Here is a 20,440-nt window from a genome sequence, read left to right on the forward strand (position 1 = left end):
TTCATCAGGCACCATATGACTTGCAGACCTGCACTTGGCTGCACAATTGGGGCTCATGGCTACTTAATTGAACAATTCATGAAGGATAAGAGGACGATGGGACCTAAGGCAAAGGTGCCGTTTCATATACCGACAATTCCGAGGCCACAGGATGAGTTTACTATAATTGTTAATAACGCTAACGTGCCCTTTGAGCATGTTTGGTTGCAGAGGAGTGACGATGGGCAGAAGTTCATTCATCCGTTGGAAAAGCTCTCTGTTTTGGATTTTGTTGATAAAGATCCTGGGAGTATTGTGCCACAAAAACCTGCCTCATTAGAAAGCACCCCTTTCAAGCTTGTAGAAGAAGTCAAAGATTTGAAGGAGATGGCTGCTGAGCTACGTTCTGTTAATGAGTTTGCGGTTGATTTGGAACATAATCAATACCGGTCTTTCCAAGGTTTGACTTGCCTCATGCAAATCTCAACAAGGGCTGAAGATTTCGTTGTCGATACTTTGAAACTTCGCGTTCATATTAGGCCCCATCTAAGGGAAATTTTCAAGGACTCTTCCAAGAGGAAGGTTATGCATGGTGCGGATAAAGATATTTTGTGGCTTCAAAGAGACTTTGGCATTTATGTTTGTAATTTGTTTGACACTGGCCAGGCTTCAAAAGTGTTAAAATTGGAGAGAAATAGTTTGGAGTATCTTCTGCACCATTTCTGTGAGGTTTCAGCAAACAAAGAATATCAAAATGCTGAGTGGAGATTGCGCCCTATTCCTGATGAGATGTTAAGATATGCCAGAGAAGATACACACTATCTGCTGTATATATATGATTCAATGAGGATTAACTTAACTTCCTTGCCAAAGGCACCTGAAAGTTCTGATTCTCCTCTGGTGGAGGCTTACAAGCGTAGTTATGATGTCTGCATGCAGCTATATGAAAAAGAACTTCTGACAGAAAACTCCTACCTTCATATATATGGGTTGCAAGGGGCTGGTTTCAATGCTCAACAGCTTGCCATTGTTTCAGGGCTGTGTGAATGGCGGGACATTGTTGCTCGTGCAGAGGATGAGAGTACAGGATACATATTGCCAAATAAATCTGTTCTTGAAATTGCTAAGCAGATGCCTGTCACTACAAGCAAGCTACGGCGATTGCTGAAGTCAAAGCACCCATATGTTGAACACAATCTTGATACTGTTGTTGGCATCATTAGACATTCAATTCAGAATGCTGATGCTTTTGAAGCAACTGCTCAACAATTGAAAGAAGGACAAGCCACCACTGTATCGGATGCAGTAGCTGTTACAGATCAGACTGAAGATCCCGTGAAGGAATCTTTTCAGCATCAAGATACCATGGTACAAATGAAATTGAAGCCCAATAATCTCACATCTGAGCTCCCAAGGGAAAGCCTCACTATTTCAGGGCAGACTAGGGATGCAAATGTTAATGCAATCTCTACATTGAAGGAAATTGGAGCAACTGTTCAGGTGCTTAAAAAGCCTGGCGGTGCTTTCGGGGCACTTCTGGGGAGCTCCACTTCAAAGAGGAAGCTTGGTCTTGATAAAAAGGGCAAAGAAGAGATCAAGCTAGAGCAAATTAGATCTTCAGTCACTCTACCTTTCCATTCATTTTTGGGTAGCAGTGAGACCTCAAAAGCTGTAGTAGAAACTCTTACTGTAGCACCAGACCAACAAAAGACCTGTTCCTGATCCAGTTTTCACCTCTGTGCCAGAAGAGATTATAATGCTAGACACTGGTACAGGTGCAGAGGAGGATGATATAGAGCAGGATAATAATTTAGAAAACTCCAATGATCACACGGAGAAAAATTCTAGTGCCTCAACTTCGGATGAGGACGAGCCAAGGTCTCTCTCGGAACTGTCATCAAACTTTCAAAAGTGCTTTCAGGCAAACAATCAAAATAACAAAACCAGAAAGTCAAAATCACTGAAGGATTTGATATCTGATAATAATCCAATGGTTGTAGCTAATGCTGTCGCGGCATTCGCTGAAATTCAGGACAATAGCAGTAGACCCATCTTTGAGATCACTAGCCACACACTGTCAAAGCTCCTCACTGCGTTAAATGAATGTACAGAACGGGGTCAAGCTTTTATACTGGATGCTCTATCTAGATACAAGGCTGCTGATGCGCGTGAGGCAGAGAACATTGAAGAAAGAGTTATGCCACGGTTACAGCATGCCAATTGTGCAGTTGTACTGTCGGCTGTTAAGATGATCCTTTAACAAATGGAGCTCATCACCAGTACTGATGTGGTCCGGAATCTTCGCAAAAAGATGGGCCCTCCTCTTGTGACATTACTCTCAGCAGAACCCGAGATACAATATGTTGCCCTGCGAAATATCAATCTTATTGTACAAAGAAGACCGACAATTCTTGCACATGAAATTAAGGTGTTCTTCTGCAAATACAATGCAAACCTAATGCATTAGCCCTAACTCCTCAGAAGATTAAAGGAACTGAATCATCCATATCACCTAGTCCTAGTCCCAAACGTCAAATCGTTACCGCCGCCATATAAGGCTGCTCCTGCACCATCAACTGCAGCAGCAACAACCAACAATCCGCATCGACAAGTCCGAATCAAGACCATATCCTGCTACTTCATGAAGCAGACCATGACAGAGATGTGTATGTTCCATTCAAGACCCCGACAGCAGTTCATGCACAAACAAGTTAGAGTCATGACAAAACACAAGTTGTCACTACAATATGTCACCAACATCCACAACCTCCTTGTAACCAATTTTTGCTGCAGTAAAAAATCAAAATAACTCAGTAAGGTGGTAAAAATTCACAAGCAACAAAAATGAAACATTTTCACAGAAGAAGTACAAGGTACATGTTACCTTTTTCAGAGCAAACACCAAAATGGGATAGACAACAGAGCAGCACAAAAAAGAAAGCAATTCCAATTCCATGCTTTTTTGATCTCATCCAAACCCTAGCAATGGGATTATAAAAAGGGAGGAATCAGTAAGAAAAAAACCCTAGAGCACCACAAAGAACTGGGAGGCGAAATCTGAGAAGAGACCCTAAAAATCCCAAGATTGATTACCTGGAGGCCAGCGTCTGTACGTTCTTCACCGCCACCACCGCGACACTTTGTAAGTACTTCTCTTTCTTTCTTTTTATCTTTCTCATATGCTTGTTGATGGAGATATCGTGTGAGTGAGAGAGAGATGTTGAGAGTTGAGAGAGAACGATTTTGGTGAGATAGAGAGAGCGCGTTTGAGAGGGTTTTGGTGAGAATGAGAGATAGGTGCGAACGAGATTGAGAGAGCGATGAGGGAGAGTTTTCTCTGAGCTTGAGGGAGTTCGTGAGGTGGGGAGGAAGATGACGATGAAGACGAACCTCTGTGTTTCCATTTTTCTTTTTTTCTTTAATTTGTTTTTAACACAAAAAACCATAAAAATGTTTATTTTGTTCTTTTATTTTAAATCTTTTTTAGACCGGTTCATATATTTAACATAGTATCTCAGTAGCAGATAATGATGAGTGGTCTGGTGGAGAAGGGCAGTGTGTATATTCTTGAGTGGGGTGGGTTCAACACTTGTGTGTGGCATTTTTTGGCATTTTTATTTCTCTTAGTTATATTATCTTTTCTTTTAGCATTTTTTATTCTTTTAGCATTTTGTTAATATCTTTTTTATGTCTATTATAATTTCATTTGTTAGTAAATGCATAGTTCAAAAAGCATTTTTTCAAACTATAAAAATCATGCTTTTCTCGGTTTAATATCGAGCCCACTTTTTACACCCTTGTAAGTCGATTGCTTTTTAAGCATCGCCATCGACCTCACATAGCTTACTCTTGGGCTTTCTTACAATGAGCCGGTTCCCTCGCACTTACACTCATACATTGTTTAATGCTCATTCATTTCGTTTCTTTGATTATTTGATTTGATCATGTACTTGTTTAAATATCTTATTGTTTGATTGTGGCCTACTTGTATGGTGTATGAGGCATATATTTATATTGTTTTGATTGCCATGACAACCCCCATTCATAACAAATGTATCCCCTTCCCATGAAATGTATAAAATTTACTCTTTCATTCTTTATTCATCTGTTAATACAAGAAATAAAATGAATACCCGATAACCATTTCAAAACAAGACCAAAACCTCGATCCAACGTCGAGTAATCATTTTTCAAAACCTAACAGAACCAGCACGTATTCATCCACCCTTTTGTAAGTCGATTGCTTTATGCATCGCCATCAACCTTGTAAGTCGATTGCTTTATGCATCGCCATCAACCTCGTAAGTCGATTGCTTCATGCATCGCCATCTACCCTTATCCCTAACACTTCTCCTTGCTCCATTCGTCGATTCTTGTTCCGATTAGGTAGCACCCATTAGATAGAACCCTTTGTATGATAACATAGGTAGAATTCCCATATTTCTTTGCATGCTAACATTAGGTAGATATTCCCATTTGTAAATCCTAAACACATAGGTCCACATTGCATGACAACTCTAGGGCAGAGCTTCCCCATCTTTAGACCTTTCCGAGCGTCTCCAATCCTGTGGCATGTAGTCCGTTCTATTGCAAAGAGGTAACTGCCTAAGACTCGATTCAGCGAGCTGCGACACCTACTGCTAGGACGTGAACACATCGCCCACTCTCCTTTGACACAACTGGTGTCCTCCTTTGTAAGTCCATATTCAGATGGCACCCCCTGTTAAGGGGAACTACATCGCCCTGATCCTTGTTCCAGACGAGGTATGTAGGCAGGTGGTCGTGCGAGACCACTCCGGGCACCTTTCTTTTTCCTTTTGTGTGTGTTTTGGTTCGGATGCTGATATAAGTCCAGTGATTGGCAGTCGGGCTCCATGTTTGCCCTTTTGTGTGTGTTTTGGTTCGGATGCTGATATAAGTCCAGTGATTGGCAGTCGGGCTCCACGTTTGCCCTTTTGTGTGTGTTTTGGTTCGGATGCTGATGTAAGTCCAGTGATTGGCAGTCGGGCTCCGCGTTTGCCCTTTTGTGTGTGTTTTGGTTCGGATGCTGACGTAAGTCCAGTGATTGGCAGTCGGGCTCCATGTTTGCCACCTTTTTGTGTGTAGGTGTCTTGTTTTGTTTGGCGTGCGTGAGCCGAACTACGGCAACTCTGATTCTCATGTTCAGATGAGATACGTAGGCACAAGATGCGATGTCTTGCCGAGTTTGACTAACAACTAACAACTAATCTTTGTTTGCTTTCGCCCTCGTTGCGATCCTTTCTCTCGCCCTCGTTGCGATCGAGACATTCCCTTTCTCTCGCCCTCGTTGCAATCGAGACTTTCCTTTTCTCTTGCCCTAGTTGCAATCGAGACCCATTGTTCCCGTAGTCAGCTGAACTACGTTTTGCTCTGATTCTCATTCCCGATGAGATACGTAGGCATAAGACGCGACGTCTTAGCGAGCACACACATCTCTTTCACCCATAGGTAACCGAGCTACGAAGACTCTGATTCTCATATTCAGATGAGATACGTATGCAGTGGATGCGACATCCGTGCGAGTCATTTTCTTTGACCCTTTTCTTTTAGTAAATAATACTTTAGATAAACATACACCCTTTAGACAAGAAACAACAAGAGTGGATCCCGTAGAGTACTACGGATGCGTAGGGGTGCTAATACCTTCCCTTCGCATAACCGACTCCCGAACCCAAGATTTGGTTGCGAGACCTTGTCTTTTCCTTTCCTTTCTCCAGGTTTACTTCGAGCGTTTCCCTTCCCTCTTTTGGGATAAATAACGCACGGTGGCGACTCTTCAGTCATTTTCTTTCGCCGGTTGTTTTTTCGCACCTCCGTATTTTTCGGGTTGCGACAGCTGGCGACTCTGCTGGGGATGCCGGTTTCCCTAAGCGAGTCCCTCCTAGCTTTTGTAGGTTTCCTGTTTGTTGGGTGTTTATTCTTTTGTACAGTTATTTATTTTCAGCATTTACCTGCTTTACCTTATTGCATTCATGTACATATGTTTGTTGTATCTGTGGGTTTTGTGGGTTGACTGTTTGTTGGGATGGGATATTTTATGAGAGATAAGCCCACTACCCAGGCTTGAGTGTACACATAGGTGTTAGAGTGGATAGTCATGAGGCTTGCGTGGCATGTTGCTATGTTAAGTCGTTCATGAACCCCACATTCCAGACGAGGTTTCTGTTGGATATATTGTGTCCTATGGGTGTTCCATAACGACAGATATTCCTTTAGAAATCGTCGACTCTGGTGACCATTTCCCGAGAACTCAGTCGAGGCCTCTCCTCCGAGACGCGTTTATGTTAGCTCTGGTGGGTGCATTCTCGCTGCTCAATCCGAGGACCCCGAGACTGGGAACTTGCTTTAGGATGTCCTATTGAGAGGAGTCAGTGGAGGTCTTTTATCCCGAAATAATGCCAAACCTTCAGTGGTAAACGTATTATTCTCGACTGAAGGGCTGAAGCTGACAAACTTCTGTTCTTAGAACCTACCTGTGAGGGGAGGGTTTGATCTCTACAGATACGGTTTCTGCCAGTGGTGCTGTGATGGTGACTTTGGTTCAGCCAAATTTATGGACATTTATTTCTGGGACGCCGGAGTTCTGTCCGTGGTTTATCAGCGGGTTCCGTTTATTTCGGATCCCTGGGCTGAATCTGTGGGTGCTCACTCAGATGGTGACTCAGTTCTCCAGACATGGGTTCAGATGCCAGTTGATCAGATTGACTTTGGGTTTCAGATGGTTGTGATCAAAGTTCAAGCCGAAGCTTCGGATCCTGTGTGCCGAGATGCACAGCCTGCCAGTCTTGGCTCCATCATTTGCATCATAGCATGTTTATTTTCCAAAAAAATGATAATGCATGAAAAAAGTTAACTCGCATGTGCATATCCTTTTCAGGATCATTCATGATAAAATAGCATCCGCATCATATGCATATCATGCACATATCATCCTTGCATTGCAGAGATGCTTGGGAGAGACTTCTCACTCTGGGTTTTGACTGAGACGGGATTGTTGATCATCGTCCGCACCGCAACCAGACTGAATCATCAGAGGAGTATGGATCAAGTCCAAGCTGAGTTGGCTGAGATGAGGGCAGAACATGGCCCAGTTCATGACCATGATGCAAGGAGTTGTTCAGGGGCAAGAGGAGCTGCGTGCCTTAGCCCAGAGACAGGAAGCTGTGATTCTGCCGCCCAGTCGTGCTTCACCAGAGAGGGTCCCTATCAATTATCAAATTACTGCTGTCACTATTCCCGTCAACAACTATGTCGTGGGTGAAGATTTGAGGGGTATTATAATCAGTGGACAGCCCCTTGCTACAGAGACTGTTAATGTCAGAGCAACCCTTGCTCCGGTTCGCCATCCTAGCTCTTCAAATCCTTCAAGTTCTAAAAAGCCATCCTCTGGGGCACCCAGAAAGGGAGAGGGTGAAACAAACGTTGTGCACCGTCGGAGGAGCGTGAACAAAGGACAGCATCGGCAAGTTGCTGCTGTGACTATTCCAGCAACTCAACAGCAACAGAGAAGACCCACTCAGCAATATCAGCATCAACAACATCGTCCTCAGCAGCAGACTTACCGGCCTCCCAATGGTAATCAAGCCAGTACGAGTAATGAGAGGAAGAAGATCATTTTTGATCCGATCCCTATGTCCTATGCAGAGCTGTATCCCTCTTTGATAGAGCGGAACTTGATTACTCCCAGAGACCCGCCGGCTATACCCGTCAACCCTCGGTGGTGGTATAGGCCTGAACAGCATTGTGTGTATCATTCGGGTGCTCCTGGTCATGATGTGGATAGTTGTTTCCAGCTAAAGATGAAGGTTCAAGACCTTGTGAGGTCAGGGATTCTGAGCTTTGAAGACTTAGGTCCCAGTGTTAATCAAGCTTGAAGACAACAAGCCCCGGGCCGGCGGTGGCTTTTCTTCTAAGATCTTCAACAAAGAGGGTTGTTCAAAAGCAGAAGCTGCTGATGCAAAGGATTCTGATATTTGTCATCCCTGGTGGGATCTATCGCAATTGGGTCACTGTGGGCGTTCCTACAGTCGTTCATAAGTCAGAGCAATAATCACTTTGTTTAAAAACCCTTCTCCCATGCCAAAAGGAGAAGTGATGACATTGTTGGCAACATTTTGTGCAATGATATTTTCATTCAAATAAATGCATGTTAAACATTTGTTTTTTCCAATTGTTTTCCTTTTTCGCTTTTTACATGAAATTGGTGATCACAAAAAACCCTAAAAACAGGAATAAAAACAATCTTTTCATCTGCATAACGATTGTCTTGTTTGATTTCCAAAAAGCTTTTCATATCAAAATCATTATGCAGGTTGTTTCTTAAACCCATTGAACACAATGATCTGACGTCATCTCCCAATTGTGAATTCCCTGTATTCGAAGCGGAAGAAGATGATGTTGAAGGGATTCCTGACGAGATTTCCCGACTTCTTGAGCAAGAAAAGAAGATCACTCAGCTGTATCTCGAGAATCAGCAGAACAGCCAACTGGGGCATAAAAGAAAAAGAAAAAAGAAAATACAAAGAAAGAAGAGGGTGCGAAATCAAAAGAAATCAGAATCAAAAGAAAGAAAGAAAGAAACAAAAGAAAAAATAGCACCCTCAAAGTCCCAAGTTGACTGATGCTGAATTCGATCGAAAAGAAGAGATTAACTGCCATGTGTCATGGTCAGTTATATCAGCGGAGAGTGACGAAAGCACGCTATAAGAAGGTCAAGCCTCGTGTGTTCCGAGGGACCCTGTGCTCAAGAAAGTCTTGTCTTTCGTACCCGATTCCAGGGGCAAGTGAACCCTAAGCTATGAACGCCCATAGGTTGTCAAGAGAGTCTTTTCAGGCGGTGCTCTGAGACTTACAGCAATGGATGAAGAAGTTCACTCGTCCTGTGAATTCCCGATGCAGTCAAGAAATACTTCGCAAAAAACAAAAAAAAGAACAAAAAGCTCGCTAAGTCGAACACCCCAAAGGGCGACTTAGGCAAAAAGGAGCGTCTCGGTGGATTGAAAACCCGAAAGGGCGATCCAGGCAAAAGTTAGAGACATTGGAAAAAAAAAGAATTCGCATCCCGCTAGATTGAGCACCTCACACTGGGGCAATCTAGGCAAAAATTAGGGATTTGGCAAGTAACTGCATCTTGACAAGACCGTGTTCTATATCTGTCATCCGTCAGGAATCCTCGATGCGTCGTCGACTGAAGCTCTGAATACATCGAAATTCAGAATGGTAGAGTAAGGGTCATTATGTTCAATGTAGCCCTCTCCAATATATATCACCGATTTCAAACTTGTACAGATCTATGGAGTCTCGCCCTTTGCAGACTACCATTTCATTACATCAATTTGAGCTTTTATCCAATTATTTGCACTCTTATTTTTTTTCAACTCAACAAACGTTTTGCATGTTTTAATTGATAAAGTATCATTGTTTTTCAAAATAAATAAATTTTTCAAAATTGTTCTTAAACAAAGTGAACATTCACAATGATGGAAGGATACTTAAGAGACCCACAATGCTCTCCCAAGGGCGGTATGATTACCAACAGGTAAGACAATTGTTCGTATCTCGAGCATGACTGTATCTTTTCCCTGTAGAACCTCTCATGGTTTCTCCTCAGCGAGCCTGAAGGTTACTGCCTTCCCAGTAGGGTTTGTGTTGATGGTTTTCCCTCAGTGAGACCCCCAAGCGGATCGGGTTCGGAGAAAATCATCCCCAGTAGAGATAAGAATGTGTTGCCTCCCCTAGTAGGGCAATCTCCAAGCAGTTCGGGTTCGATGGAGTGCATCCCCAGCAAGGTTTGTCTTTCCCCAGCAGGATGGAAGTTGACATGGTTATAGGATCCTCAGCACAGTTCCTGGAGTTCCCCGGTGTTGTCTCTGGAGGAGACGTGTGTTTATGCATTCATCATTTAGATAAGCATAGCATATTGCATCATTAGTGCATAGCATTTTCATGATCATAGGGCATTGTGTGAAACAAAAAAACTCATGCATCAACATTGCAAACATGTCCATTAGCCCTAGGCCGTGGTGACCAGCCGAGATTGGGTTGTTGGAAAGAGTTTAGCATCGCGCCTTTGGATCGGCTTCAGAATTGGGTTCATCAGCATGATTGAGAGGTTGGTGCTCTCCCAACAAGTGACTCCTTAGTTGAGTGGGTTATCCCCAGCAGTGTTACTCCTCGAAGTTGGCAGCATCTTGCAAGCATTGGTTCCATTCCTTTAGCAGAAGTGGGTGTGTCTGACCTCTCCATGTAGAGTCTACCCCTTAAGCAGAAAGTGTCTACCATTTCCTTCTGCGCTCCCCACTGAGTTATATCCTCGTGGATGACGGTTGTTTCCGTTCCCTCCCTAACGGGATGAGTTTTCCCTATTGAGTTCTGTCCTCATTAGGATGAGTCCTGTTTCAGTCTGCCTTTTTGGATCGATCCTAAATTGGCTTCCTGTTGGCTGTCGCCCGTGCTTCCCTGGGGCATAAATGAATAGTCGCTCATTAACCGACACTCATTCATCTTATCCTCGGCAGAATTTTTGGCTTCTACCTACAAACCGGTAGTTGTAAGTCCTATCTTTGTGGTTTTCTACCTACTAACTGGTAGTTGTAAAATCCCACTTTCATCCCCTAGCAGAGGTAACCGTTGTGGTTCATTCTGATTGTTGGCGGATTTTGCGATCTTCTACCTACTACCCGGTAGTTGTAAATCCTTTTTTCTCGCTCGGTCTCTCAGCAGACTTGTTTGTGGCTTCTACCAACGAACCGGTAGTTGTAAGTCCTATCTTTTTGGTTTTCTACCTAATAGCTGGTAGTTGTAAAATCCCACTTTCATCCCCTTGTTGGAGTTAACCCTTTGTGCTCATCCTATCGATGACTGGTTACTTTTCCGTGGTTTTCTGCCTACTAACCGGTAGATGTAATCCCCTCTTTGCAGTTATCAGTATCCAGCTTGCGATATTGATAATCTTTTCCCCTCTGGATACTTGCCTTGATCAAGCAGTATTGTCCCCAGTGGGTCTTCCCCTTTCTTTTGGGAATTTGCTCCAAGTTAGCAACTTTATCCTCTTTTGATTGGTCATCTTTTGCATGCCTAGTCCTGGTACCCTGATACCTTTCTTTTCGGTCGATTATTCATTTAACAACCTGCAACCCGGTTATGGATAATCTTCCATGCGAGTGTATTATCTACGTTTTGACGGCTACAGATAATATATCTCATGCACTCTTTGGTCAATCTTTCGATTGTTATCCCCAACTTGGGTCTTTGGCATGCGGGCCGGCTCACGTATCACTGTTTTGTTATCTTCGCCGATGCTGATAGACATGAAGAATTTTCCGGTGTTCAGACCGAGGCGGTATCCAGACCGATGTGGCGTTCAGGCTAGTTTCCGATTTTCAGATCGAAGAAGTTCTCAACAGTCAGGACGAAGAACTTGTGGCATTCAGGCCAGTTTTCCCGGTATCCAGACCGAAGTGGCATCCAGGCCAGTTTTCCCGGTATCCAGACCGAAGTGGCATCCAGGCCAGTTTTCCCGGTATCCAGACCGAAGTGGCATCCAGGCCAGTTTTCCCGGTGTCCAGACCGAAGTGGCGTTCAGGCCAGTTTTCCCGGTATCCAGACCGAAGTGGCGTTCAGGCCAGTTTTCCCGGTATCTAGACCGAAGTGGCATCCAGGCCAGTTTTCCCGGTATCCAGACCGAAGTGGCATTCAGGCCAGTTTTCCCGGTATCCAGACCGAAGTGGCGTTCAGGCCAGTTTTCCCGGTATCCAGACCGAAGTGGCGTTCAGGCCAGTTTTCCCGGTATCCAGACCGAAGTGGCGTTCAGGCCAGTTTCCGATTCCAGATCGAAGAAGTTCTCAACAATCAGGACGAAGAACTTGTGGTGTTCAGACCAGTTTTCCCGGTATCCAGACCGAAGTGGCATTCAGGCCAGTTTCCGATTTCCAGATCGAAGAAGTTCTCAACAATCAGGACGAAGAACTTAGGGTATTCAGACCAGTTTTCCGGTGTTCAGACCGAGGCGGTGTTCAGACCGAGGCGGTAGTCAGACCAAAGTGGCGTTCAGGCCAGTCTCTCCCAATTTTCAAATCGAAGAAGTTTCCGGTATCCAGACCGAAGTGGCATTCAGGCCAGTTTTTCCGATATCCAGATCAAAGTGGTGTTCAGACCAGATTTCCGATGATCAGACCAACATTGATACTCTCGTATTCCAATGCTTAGTGTTCAGACTAATGTGTGGCGTTCAGGCCATGGGCATTCCTGTGTTACCATTTATTTTGGTATTCAGGTCAACTTTCTGTTTCGGTACTCAGGCCAATTTTCACCGTATCAGACGGATTCTTCTTTTGAGATTGCTTCTTTGACGATGCTGACAGGCATTGTTTCGTAGGGATTCATGATCAAAATCCGGGTCTTCTTAGTATTTAACCATCTCCCACTATGATCATGTGAAGAACATCCTGCTTCATATTCTCTAGTTGAAGACGCTTAAATAGGGGCAACTGTCATACCCCGATTTTGCTCCTGAATTTTTTATGTTTGTGTGGCATGCTTGGCCTAACTTTACTTTGGTTTTGTATGAGGTTTGTGGTTTTGATCCAAAGTCATGATGTTGTGATTGTGGATATTTCTATGGTTTGGGTCATCTGAACAACCAGGTTTCTTGTGTGGCAAGCCACTTACTAGTCATGTTATTGGTTCATGGATACTATGCCAAAACCCTAACCTTATGGTCTTATTTCATGGTTTCGTTCATACACATTATCAGTCAAGTTATTCAAGTCATGACTAAACCAATTGTGAAAACCAACTTCAAACCATTTTGTTAATCCATTTCAATTTATTTCAATTTTTATTTCATTACATTTGATTCCATACAGAAAATACAAAATTTGGCATTTTTGACCAACTGTTGACTTCAGTCTACAGTTGACTTTTTGGTCAACTTTGACCAAAGTCAACCCAAAAATTCACCCATATTTGTCCATTGAATATCCATTTACAAAGCATATCATAAAGAAGAAATGCAGTCATTTTCTCCCAAAAATCAAGACATGTAAATAAAAGTATACAAGAGATATATCATGTCCTAAAGTTTGAATACAAGTAGGAAAATATAAATAACAAGATGCAACTTCCCATGCCTAAATATTGTCACAAATCTGCTGGCTACTGTCTTGATCTTTCTAATTGTGATATACTTCCAAGGTTTCCGCGTGGTTTTGCCTGTAAGGTCAAAGAATGCTCGTGGACAGCAGGGCTCATATCCAGTCAAACTGTTTTACACCTCCAACATGCCCATTATTCTTCAGTCTGCCCTTGTTTCCAATCTCTACTTCCTTTCCCAGCTGCTACACAGAAAGTATGCCGGAAACTTCATTGTGGATCTGTTGGGAAAATGGAAGGAATCTGAATATGGAGGCGGTCACTCTATTCCTGTCGGTGGCATTGCATACTATATAACTGCACCCTCTAGCTTAGCTGATATGGCAGCCAATCCTTTCCATGCACTGTTCTACCTGGTGTTTATGCTGTCAGCCTGTGCCTTGTTCTCCAAACTTGGATTGAAGTCTCTGGTTCATCTGCTAGGGATGTTGCCAAGCAGTTGAAGGAACGACAAATGGTTCAAGCAGGCCATCAACAACAGCTCTTTCGAATCTATACAGACACCCGTGCCGCAGTCCTGGAAGCAAGTTAGGTGTTGAGAGGCTGAGTAAGGAGGCTGTTCAATCCGTTGTTCCTGCAAGAATAACCTTAGCATTGAAAGGTGATATTTTCTATGAATATTTATCTTCAATGCGCTAAATTTCAAGGTCAGAAGCAGTCCGTGTTTCACAATGTGTTGAAAAGTCGCATCAGTTGAAAACAGTCAATAATAGGGTTAGAGCAATTTCACTCCGGTATACAAACATCCAGCAAACACAACTCACCTTGTAAGGCCAAATGCAAACCCCACACAAATGAATGCAACGGCACCGAAACCGAAACTGCATTCGTCAGGCCCGCAACAATATCTTCTGGATAACCGAAAATCACCTTGCAAAAGAAAGATTGGGGTTAACAAGCTGAAGAACTAAACTGAAATTCATCAGGCACCATATGACTTGCAGACCTGCACTTGGCTGCACAATTGGGGCTCATGGCTACTTAATTGAACAATTCATGAAGGATAAGAGGACGATGGGACCTAAGGCAAAGGTGCCGTTTCATATACCGACAATTCCGAGGCCACAGGATGAGTTTACTATAATTGTTAATAACGCTAACGTGCCCTTTGAGCATGTTTGGTTGCAGAGGAGTGACGATGGGCAGAAGTTCATTCATCCGTTGGAAAAGCTCTCTGTTTTGGATTTTGTTGATAAAGATCCTGGGAGTATTGTGCCACAAAAACCTGCCTCATTAGAAAGCACCCCTTTCAAGCTTGTAGAAGAAGTCAAAGATTTGAAGGAGATGGCTGCTGAGCTACGTTCTGTTAATGAGTTTGCGGTTGATTTGGAACATAATCAATACCGGTCTTTCCAAGGTTTGACTTGCCTCATGCAAATCTCAACAAGGGCTGAAGATTTCGTTGTCGATACTTTGAAACTTCGCGTTCATATTAGGCCCCATCTAAGGGAAATTTTCAAGGACTCTTCCAAGAGGAAGGTTATGCATGGTGCGGATAAAGATATTTTGTGGCTTCAAAGAGACTTTGGCATTTATGTTTGTAATTTGTTTGACACTGGCCAGGCTTCAAAAGTGTTAAAATTGGAGAGAAATAGTTTGGAGTATCTTCTGCACCATTTCTGTGAGGTTTCAGCAAACAAAGAATATCAAAATGCTGAGTGGAGATTGCGCCCTATTCCTGATGAGATGTTAAGATATGCCAGAGAAGATACACACTATCTGCTGTATATATATGATTCAATGAGGATTAACTTAACTTCCTTGCCAAAGGCACCTGAAAGTTCTGATTCTCCTCTGGTGGAGGCTTACAAGCGTAGTTATGATGTCTGCATGCAGCTATATGAAAAAGAACTTCTGACAGAAAACTCCTACCTTCATATATATGGGTTGCAAGGGGCTGGTTTCAATGCTCAACAGCTTGCCATTGTTTCAGGGCTGTGTGAATGGCGGGACATTGTTGCTCGTGCAGAGGATGAGAGTACAGGATACATATTGCCAAATAAATCTGTTCTTGAAATTGCTAAGCAGATGCCTGTCACTACAAGCAAGCTACGGCGATTGCTGAAGTCAAAGCACCCATATGTTGAACACAATCTTGATACTGTTGTTGGCATCATTAGACATTCAATTCAGAATGCTGATGCTTTTGAAGCAACTGCTCAACAATTGAAAGAAGGACAAGCCACCACTGTATCGGATGCAGTAGCTGTTACAGATCAGACTGAAGATCCCGTGAAGGAATCTTTTCAGCATCAAGATACCATGGTACAAATGAAATTGAAGCCCAATAATCTCACATCTGAGCTCCCAAGGGAAAGCCTCACTATTTCAGGGCAGACTAGGGATGCAAATGTTAATGCAATCTCTACATTGAAGGAAATTGGAGCAACTGTTCAGGTGCTTAAAAAGCCTGGCGGTGCTTTCGGGGCACTTCTGGGGAGCTCCACTTCAAAGAGGAAGCTTGGTCTTGATAAAAAGGGCAAAGAAGAGATCAAGCTAGAGCAAATTAGATCTTCAGTCACTCTACCTTTCCATTCATTTTTGGGTAGCAGTGAGACCTCAAAAGCTGTAGTAGAAACTCTTACTGTAGCACCAGACCAACAAAAGACCTGTTCCTGATCCAGTTTTCACCTCTGTGCCAGAAGAGATTATAATGCTAGACACTGGTACAGGTGCAGAGGAGGATGATATAGAGCAGGATAATAATTTAGAAAACTCCAATGATCACACGGAGAAAAATTCTAGTGCCTCAACTTCGGATGAGGACGAGCCAAGGTCTCTCTCGGAACTGTCATCAAACTTTCAAAAGTGCTTTCAGGCAAACAATCAAAATAACAAAACCAGAAAGTCAAAATCACTGAAGGATTTGATATCTGATAATAATCCAATGGTTGTAGCTAATGCTGTCGCGGCATTCGCTGAAATTCAGGACAATAGCAGTAGACCCATCTTTGAGATCACTAGCCACACACTGTCAAAGCTCCTCACTGCGTTAAATGAATGTACAGAACGGGGTCAAGCTTTTATACTGGATGCTCTATCTAGATACAAGGCTGCTGATGCGCGTGAGGCAGAGAACATTGAAGAAAGAGTTATGCCACGGTTACAGCATGCCAATTGTGCAGTTGTACTGTCGGCTGTTAAGATGATCCTTTAACAAATGGAGCTCATCACCAGTACTGATGTGGTCCGGAATCTTCGCAAAAAGATGGGCCCTCCTCTTGTGACATTACTCTCAGCAGAACCCGAGATACAATATGTTGCCCTGCGAAATATCAATCTTATTGTACAAAGAAGACCGACAATTCTTGCACATGAAATTAAGGTGTTCTTCTGCAAATACAATGCAAACCTAATGCATTAGCCCTAACTCCTCAGAAGATTAAAGGAACTGAATCATCCATATCACCTAGTCCTAGTCCCAAACGTCAAATCGTTACCGCCGCCATATAAGGCTGCTCCTGCACCATCAACTGCAGCAGCAACAACCAACAATCCGCATCGACAAGTCCGAATCAAGACCATATCCTGCTACTTCATGAAGCAGACCATGACAGAGATGTGTATGTTCCATTCAAGACCCCGACAGCAGTTCATGCACAAACAAGTTAGAGTCATGACAAAACACAAGTTGTCACTACAATATGTCACCAACATCCACAACCTCCTTGTAACCAATTTTTGCTGCAGTAAAAAATCAAAATAACTCAGTAAGGTGGTAAAAATTCACAAGCAACAAAAATGAAACATTTTCACAGAAGAAGTACAAGGTACATGTTACCTTTTTCAGAGCAAACACCAAAATGGGATAGACAACAGAGCAGCACAAAAAAGAAAGCAATTCCAATTCCATGCTTTTTTGATCTCATCCAAACCCTAGCAATGGGATTATAAAAAGGGAGGAATCAGTAAGAAAAAAACCCTAGAGCACCACAAAGAACTGGGAGGCGAAATCTGAGAAGAGACCCTAAAAATCCCAAGATTGATTACCTGGAGGCCAGCGTCTGTACGTTCTTCACCGCCACCACCGCGACACTTTGTAAGTACTTCTCTTTCTTTCTTTTTATCTTTCTCATATGCTTGTTGATGGAGATATCGTGTGAGTGAGAGAGAGATGTTGAGAGTTGAGAGAGAACGATTTTGGTGAGATAGAGAGAGCGCGTTTGAGAGGGTTTTGGTGAGAATGAGAGATAGGTGCGAACGAGATTGAGAGAGCGATGAGGGAGAGTTTTCTCTGAGCTTGAGGGAGTTCGTGAGGTGGGGAGGAAGATGACGATGAAGACGAACCTCTGTGTTTCCATTTTTCTTTTTTTCTTTAATTTGTTTTTAACACAAAAAACCATAAAAATGTTTATTTTGTTCTTTTATTTTAAATCTTTTTTAGACCGGTTCATATATTTAACATAGTATCTCAGTAGCAGATAATGATGAGTGGTCTGGTGGAGAAGGGCAGTGTGTATATTCTTGAGTGGGGTGGGTTCAACACTTGTGTGTGGCATTTTTTGGCATTTTTATTTCTCTTAGTTATATTATCTTTTCTTTTAGCATTTTTTATTCTTTTAGCATTTTGTTAATATCTTTTTTATGTCTATTATAATTTCATTTGTTAGTAAATGCATAGTTCAAAAACCATTTTTTCAAACTATAAAAATCATGCTTTTCTCGGTTTAATATCGAGCCCACTTTTTACACCCTTGTAAGTCGATTGCTTTTTAAGCATCGCCATCGACCTCACATAGCTTACTCTTGGGCTTTCTTACAATGAGCCGGTTCCCTCGCACTTACACTCATACATTGTTTAATGCTCATTCATTTCGTTTCTTTGATTATTTGATTTGATCATGTACTTGTTTAAATATCTTATTGTTTGATTGTGGCCTACTTGTATGGTGTATGAGGCATATATTTATATTGTTTTGATTGCCATGACAACCCCCATTCATAACAAATGTATCCCCTTCCCATGAAATGTATAAAATTTACTCTTTCATTCTTTATTCATCTGTTAATACAAGAAATAAAATGAATACCCGATAACCATTTCAAAACAAGACCAAAACCTCGATCCAACGTCGAGTAATCATTTTTCAAAACCTAACAGAACCAGCACGTATTCATCCACCCTTTTGTAAGTCGATTGCTTTATGCATCGCCATCAACCTTGTAAGTCGATTGCTTTATGCATCGCCATCAACCTCGTAAGTCGATTGCTTCATGCATCGCCATCTACCCTTATCCCTAACACTTCTCCTTGCTCCATTCGTCGATTCTTGTTCCGATTAGGTAGCACCCATTAGATAGAACCCTTTGTATGATAACATAGGTAGAATTCCCATATTTCTTTGCATGCTAACATTAGGTAGATATTCCCATTTGTAAATCCTAAACACATAGGTCCACATTGCATGACAACTCTAGGGCAGAGCTTCCCCATCTTTAGACCTTTCCGAGCGTCTCCAATCCTGTGGCATGTAGTCCGTTCTATTGCAAAGAGGTAACTGCCTAAGACTCGATTCAGCGAGCTGCGACACCTACTGCTAGGACGTGAACACATCGCCCACTCTCCTTTGACACAACTGGTGTCCTCCTTTGTAAGTCCATATTCAGATGGCACCCCCTGTTAAGGGGAACTACATCGCCCTGATCCTTGTTCCAGACGAGGTATGTAGGCAGGTGGTCGTGCGAGACCACTCCGGGCACCTTTCTTTTTCCTTTTGTGTGTGTTTTGGTTCGGATGCTGATATAAGTCCAGTGATTGGCAGTCGGGCTCCATGTTTGCCCTTTTGTGTGTGTTTTGGTTCGGATGCTGATATAAGTCCAGTGATTGGCAGTCGGGCTCCACGTTTGCCCTTTTGTGTGTGTTTTGGTTCGGATGCTGATGTAAGTCCAGTGATTGGCAGTCGGGCTCCGCGTTTGCCCTTTTGTGTGTGTTTTGGTTCGGATGCTGACGTAAGTCCAGTGATTGGCAGTCGGGCTCCATGTTTGCCACCTTTTTGTGTGTAGGTGTCTTGTTTTGTTTGGCGTGCGTGAGCCGAACTACGGCAACTCTGATTCTCATGTTCAGATGAGATACGTAGGCACAAGATGCGATGTCTTGCCGAGTTTGACTAACAACTAACAACTAATCTTTGTTTGCTTTCGCCCTCGTTGCGATCCTTTCTCTCGCCCTCGTTGCGATCGAGACATTCCCTTTCTCTCGCCCTCGTTGCAATCGAGACTTTCCTTTTCTCTTGCCCTAGTTGCAATCGAGACCCATTGTTCCCGTAGTCAGCTGAACTACGTTTTGCTCTGATTCTCATTCCCGATGAGATACGTAGGCATAAGACGCGACGTCTTAGCGAGCACACACATCTCTTTCACCCATAGGTAACCGAGCTACGAAGACTCTGATTCTCATATTCAGATGAGATACGTATGCAGTGGATGCGACATCCGTGCGAGTCATTTTCTTTGACCCTTTTCTTTTAGTAAATAATACTTTAGATAAACATACACCCTTTAGACAAGAAACAACAAGAGTGGATCCCGTAGAGTACTACGGATGCGTAGGGGTGCTAATACCTTCCCTTCGCATAACCGACTCCCGAACCCAAGATTTGGTTGCGAGACCTTGTCTTTTCCTTTCCTTTCTCCAGGTTTACTTCGAGCGTTTCCCTTCCCTCTTTTGGGATAAATAACGCACGGTGGCGACTCTTCTGTCATTTTCTTTCGCCGGTTGTTTTTTCGCACCTCCGTATTTTTCGGGTTGCGACACTTTCTTGTGATCCTTCTTAGATGATGAATATTTTTGAAGTTCACTAGGCCTTTGTCAGTATGCTTGAACTTGTTTCTCTTAAGATATCTATTGTAATGTATGGCGAATAAACCAATTTCTTCCTTTTTGGAAACTTCGTCAGAGTTGTCATTTTCTTCCTTTGACTTCTTCATTTTTGAGGATGAATATTTCAACGAAAGATATCGTTTCTCTTATTTCACTTTCTCTTTATTCTTCGAGTTTACTTTGCCATCAACGAGTCGTTTTCAGCTCATTCTCATGCTCGACTAACATCTCATATAATTTTGTAATGTCCAAAGTACTAAGATCATTTTCTTCTTTTATTGTAGTGAATTTTGGTTGCCACTCCCTCCGCATGGATCTCAATATTTTGTCAGTACAATCTTTGTTGGAAAAGGTTTTACCCAAGTCTCACAGTTTGTTGATCAAATGGAGGAATCTAGTTTGCATGGAATCCACAGATTCTCCGGGCTCCATACGAAATAGTTCAAACTCCTATGTAAACATATCAGT

At 42.8% G+C, this 20,440-nt stretch overlaps 3 protein-coding genes across 5 annotated transcripts; 2 read left to right on the top strand and 1 right to left on the bottom strand.

Annotated features, from left to right (window-relative positions):
* On the top strand, positions 1-1,701 carry LOC127107931 (protein RRP6-like 2). The gene has a single exon (XM_051045277.1). The coding sequence runs from the start codon at positions 16-18 to the stop codon at positions 1,699-1,701; it is 1,686 nt and encodes a 561-aa protein (XP_050901234.1). The 5' UTR covers positions 1-15.
* Positions 1,702-1,900: 199 nt separating this feature from the next.
* Positions 1,901-17,486, bottom strand: LOC127107932 (uncharacterized). 3 transcript variants are annotated; one of them, XM_051045281.1, is made up of 3 exons: positions 17,143-17,486; positions 2,864-2,958; positions 1,901-2,766 (listed from the first exon to the last, which is right to left on the bottom strand). In XM_051045281.1, the coding sequence occupies exons 1-3, from the start codon at positions 17,451-17,453 to the stop codon at positions 2,720-2,722; spliced, it is 453 nt and encodes a 150-aa protein (XP_050901238.1). In that variant the 5' UTR covers positions 17,454-17,486; the 3' UTR covers positions 1,901-2,719. The 3 variants fall into 3 exon arrangements, with proteins under 3 accessions (XP_050901238.1, XP_050901236.1, XP_050901235.1); XM_051045279.1 differs by lacking the exon at positions 17,143-17,486 and adding an exon at positions 3,073-3,415; XM_051045278.1 differs by lacking the exons at positions 1,901-2,766; positions 2,864-2,958 and adding exons at positions 15,971-16,836; positions 16,934-17,028 and having other exon boundaries at positions 17,143-17,485.
* On the top strand, positions 14,071-15,771 carry LOC127107929 (protein RRP6-like 2). The gene has a single exon (XM_051045276.1). It carries the CDS (start codon positions 14,086-14,088, stop codon positions 15,769-15,771), a length of 1,686 nt encoding a protein of 561 aa, XP_050901233.1. The 5' UTR covers positions 14,071-14,085.
* Positions 17,487-20,440: the final 2,954 nt, after the last annotated feature.

Source organism: Lathyrus oleraceus, chromosome 7 (assembly GCF_024323335.1).
Source record: "Lathyrus oleraceus cultivar Zhongwan6 chromosome 7, CAAS_Psat_ZW6_1.0, whole genome shotgun sequence".
NCBI lineage: Eukaryota > Viridiplantae > Streptophyta > Magnoliopsida > Fabales > Fabaceae > Lathyrus > Lathyrus oleraceus.

What these genes read in the sequence shown, in the direction of transcription:
- LOC127107929 (XM_051045276.1), top strand. Translation starts at nt 14,086, where the DNA reads ATGACTTGCAGACCTGCACTTGGCTGCACAATTGGGGCTCATGGCTAC.
- LOC127107932 (XM_051045281.1), bottom strand. Translation starts at nt 17,453, where the DNA reads ATGGAAACACAGAGGTTCGTCTTCATCGTCATCTTCCTCCCCACCTCA. An exon ending in GTACAGACGCTGGCCTCCAG is followed by an intron (nt 2,959 to 17,142) that starts GTAATCAATCTT and finishes TCCCATTGCTAG; the next exon opens with GGTTTGGATGAGATCAAAAA. An exon ending in TGGTGTTTGCTCTGAAAAAG is followed by an intron (nt 2,767 to 2,863) that starts GTAACATGTACC and finishes TTTTTACTGCAG; the next exon opens with CAAAAATTGGTTACAAGGAG.
- LOC127107931 (XM_051045277.1), top strand. Translation starts at nt 16, where the DNA reads ATGACTTGCAGACCTGCACTTGGCTGCACAATTGGGGCTCATGGCTAC.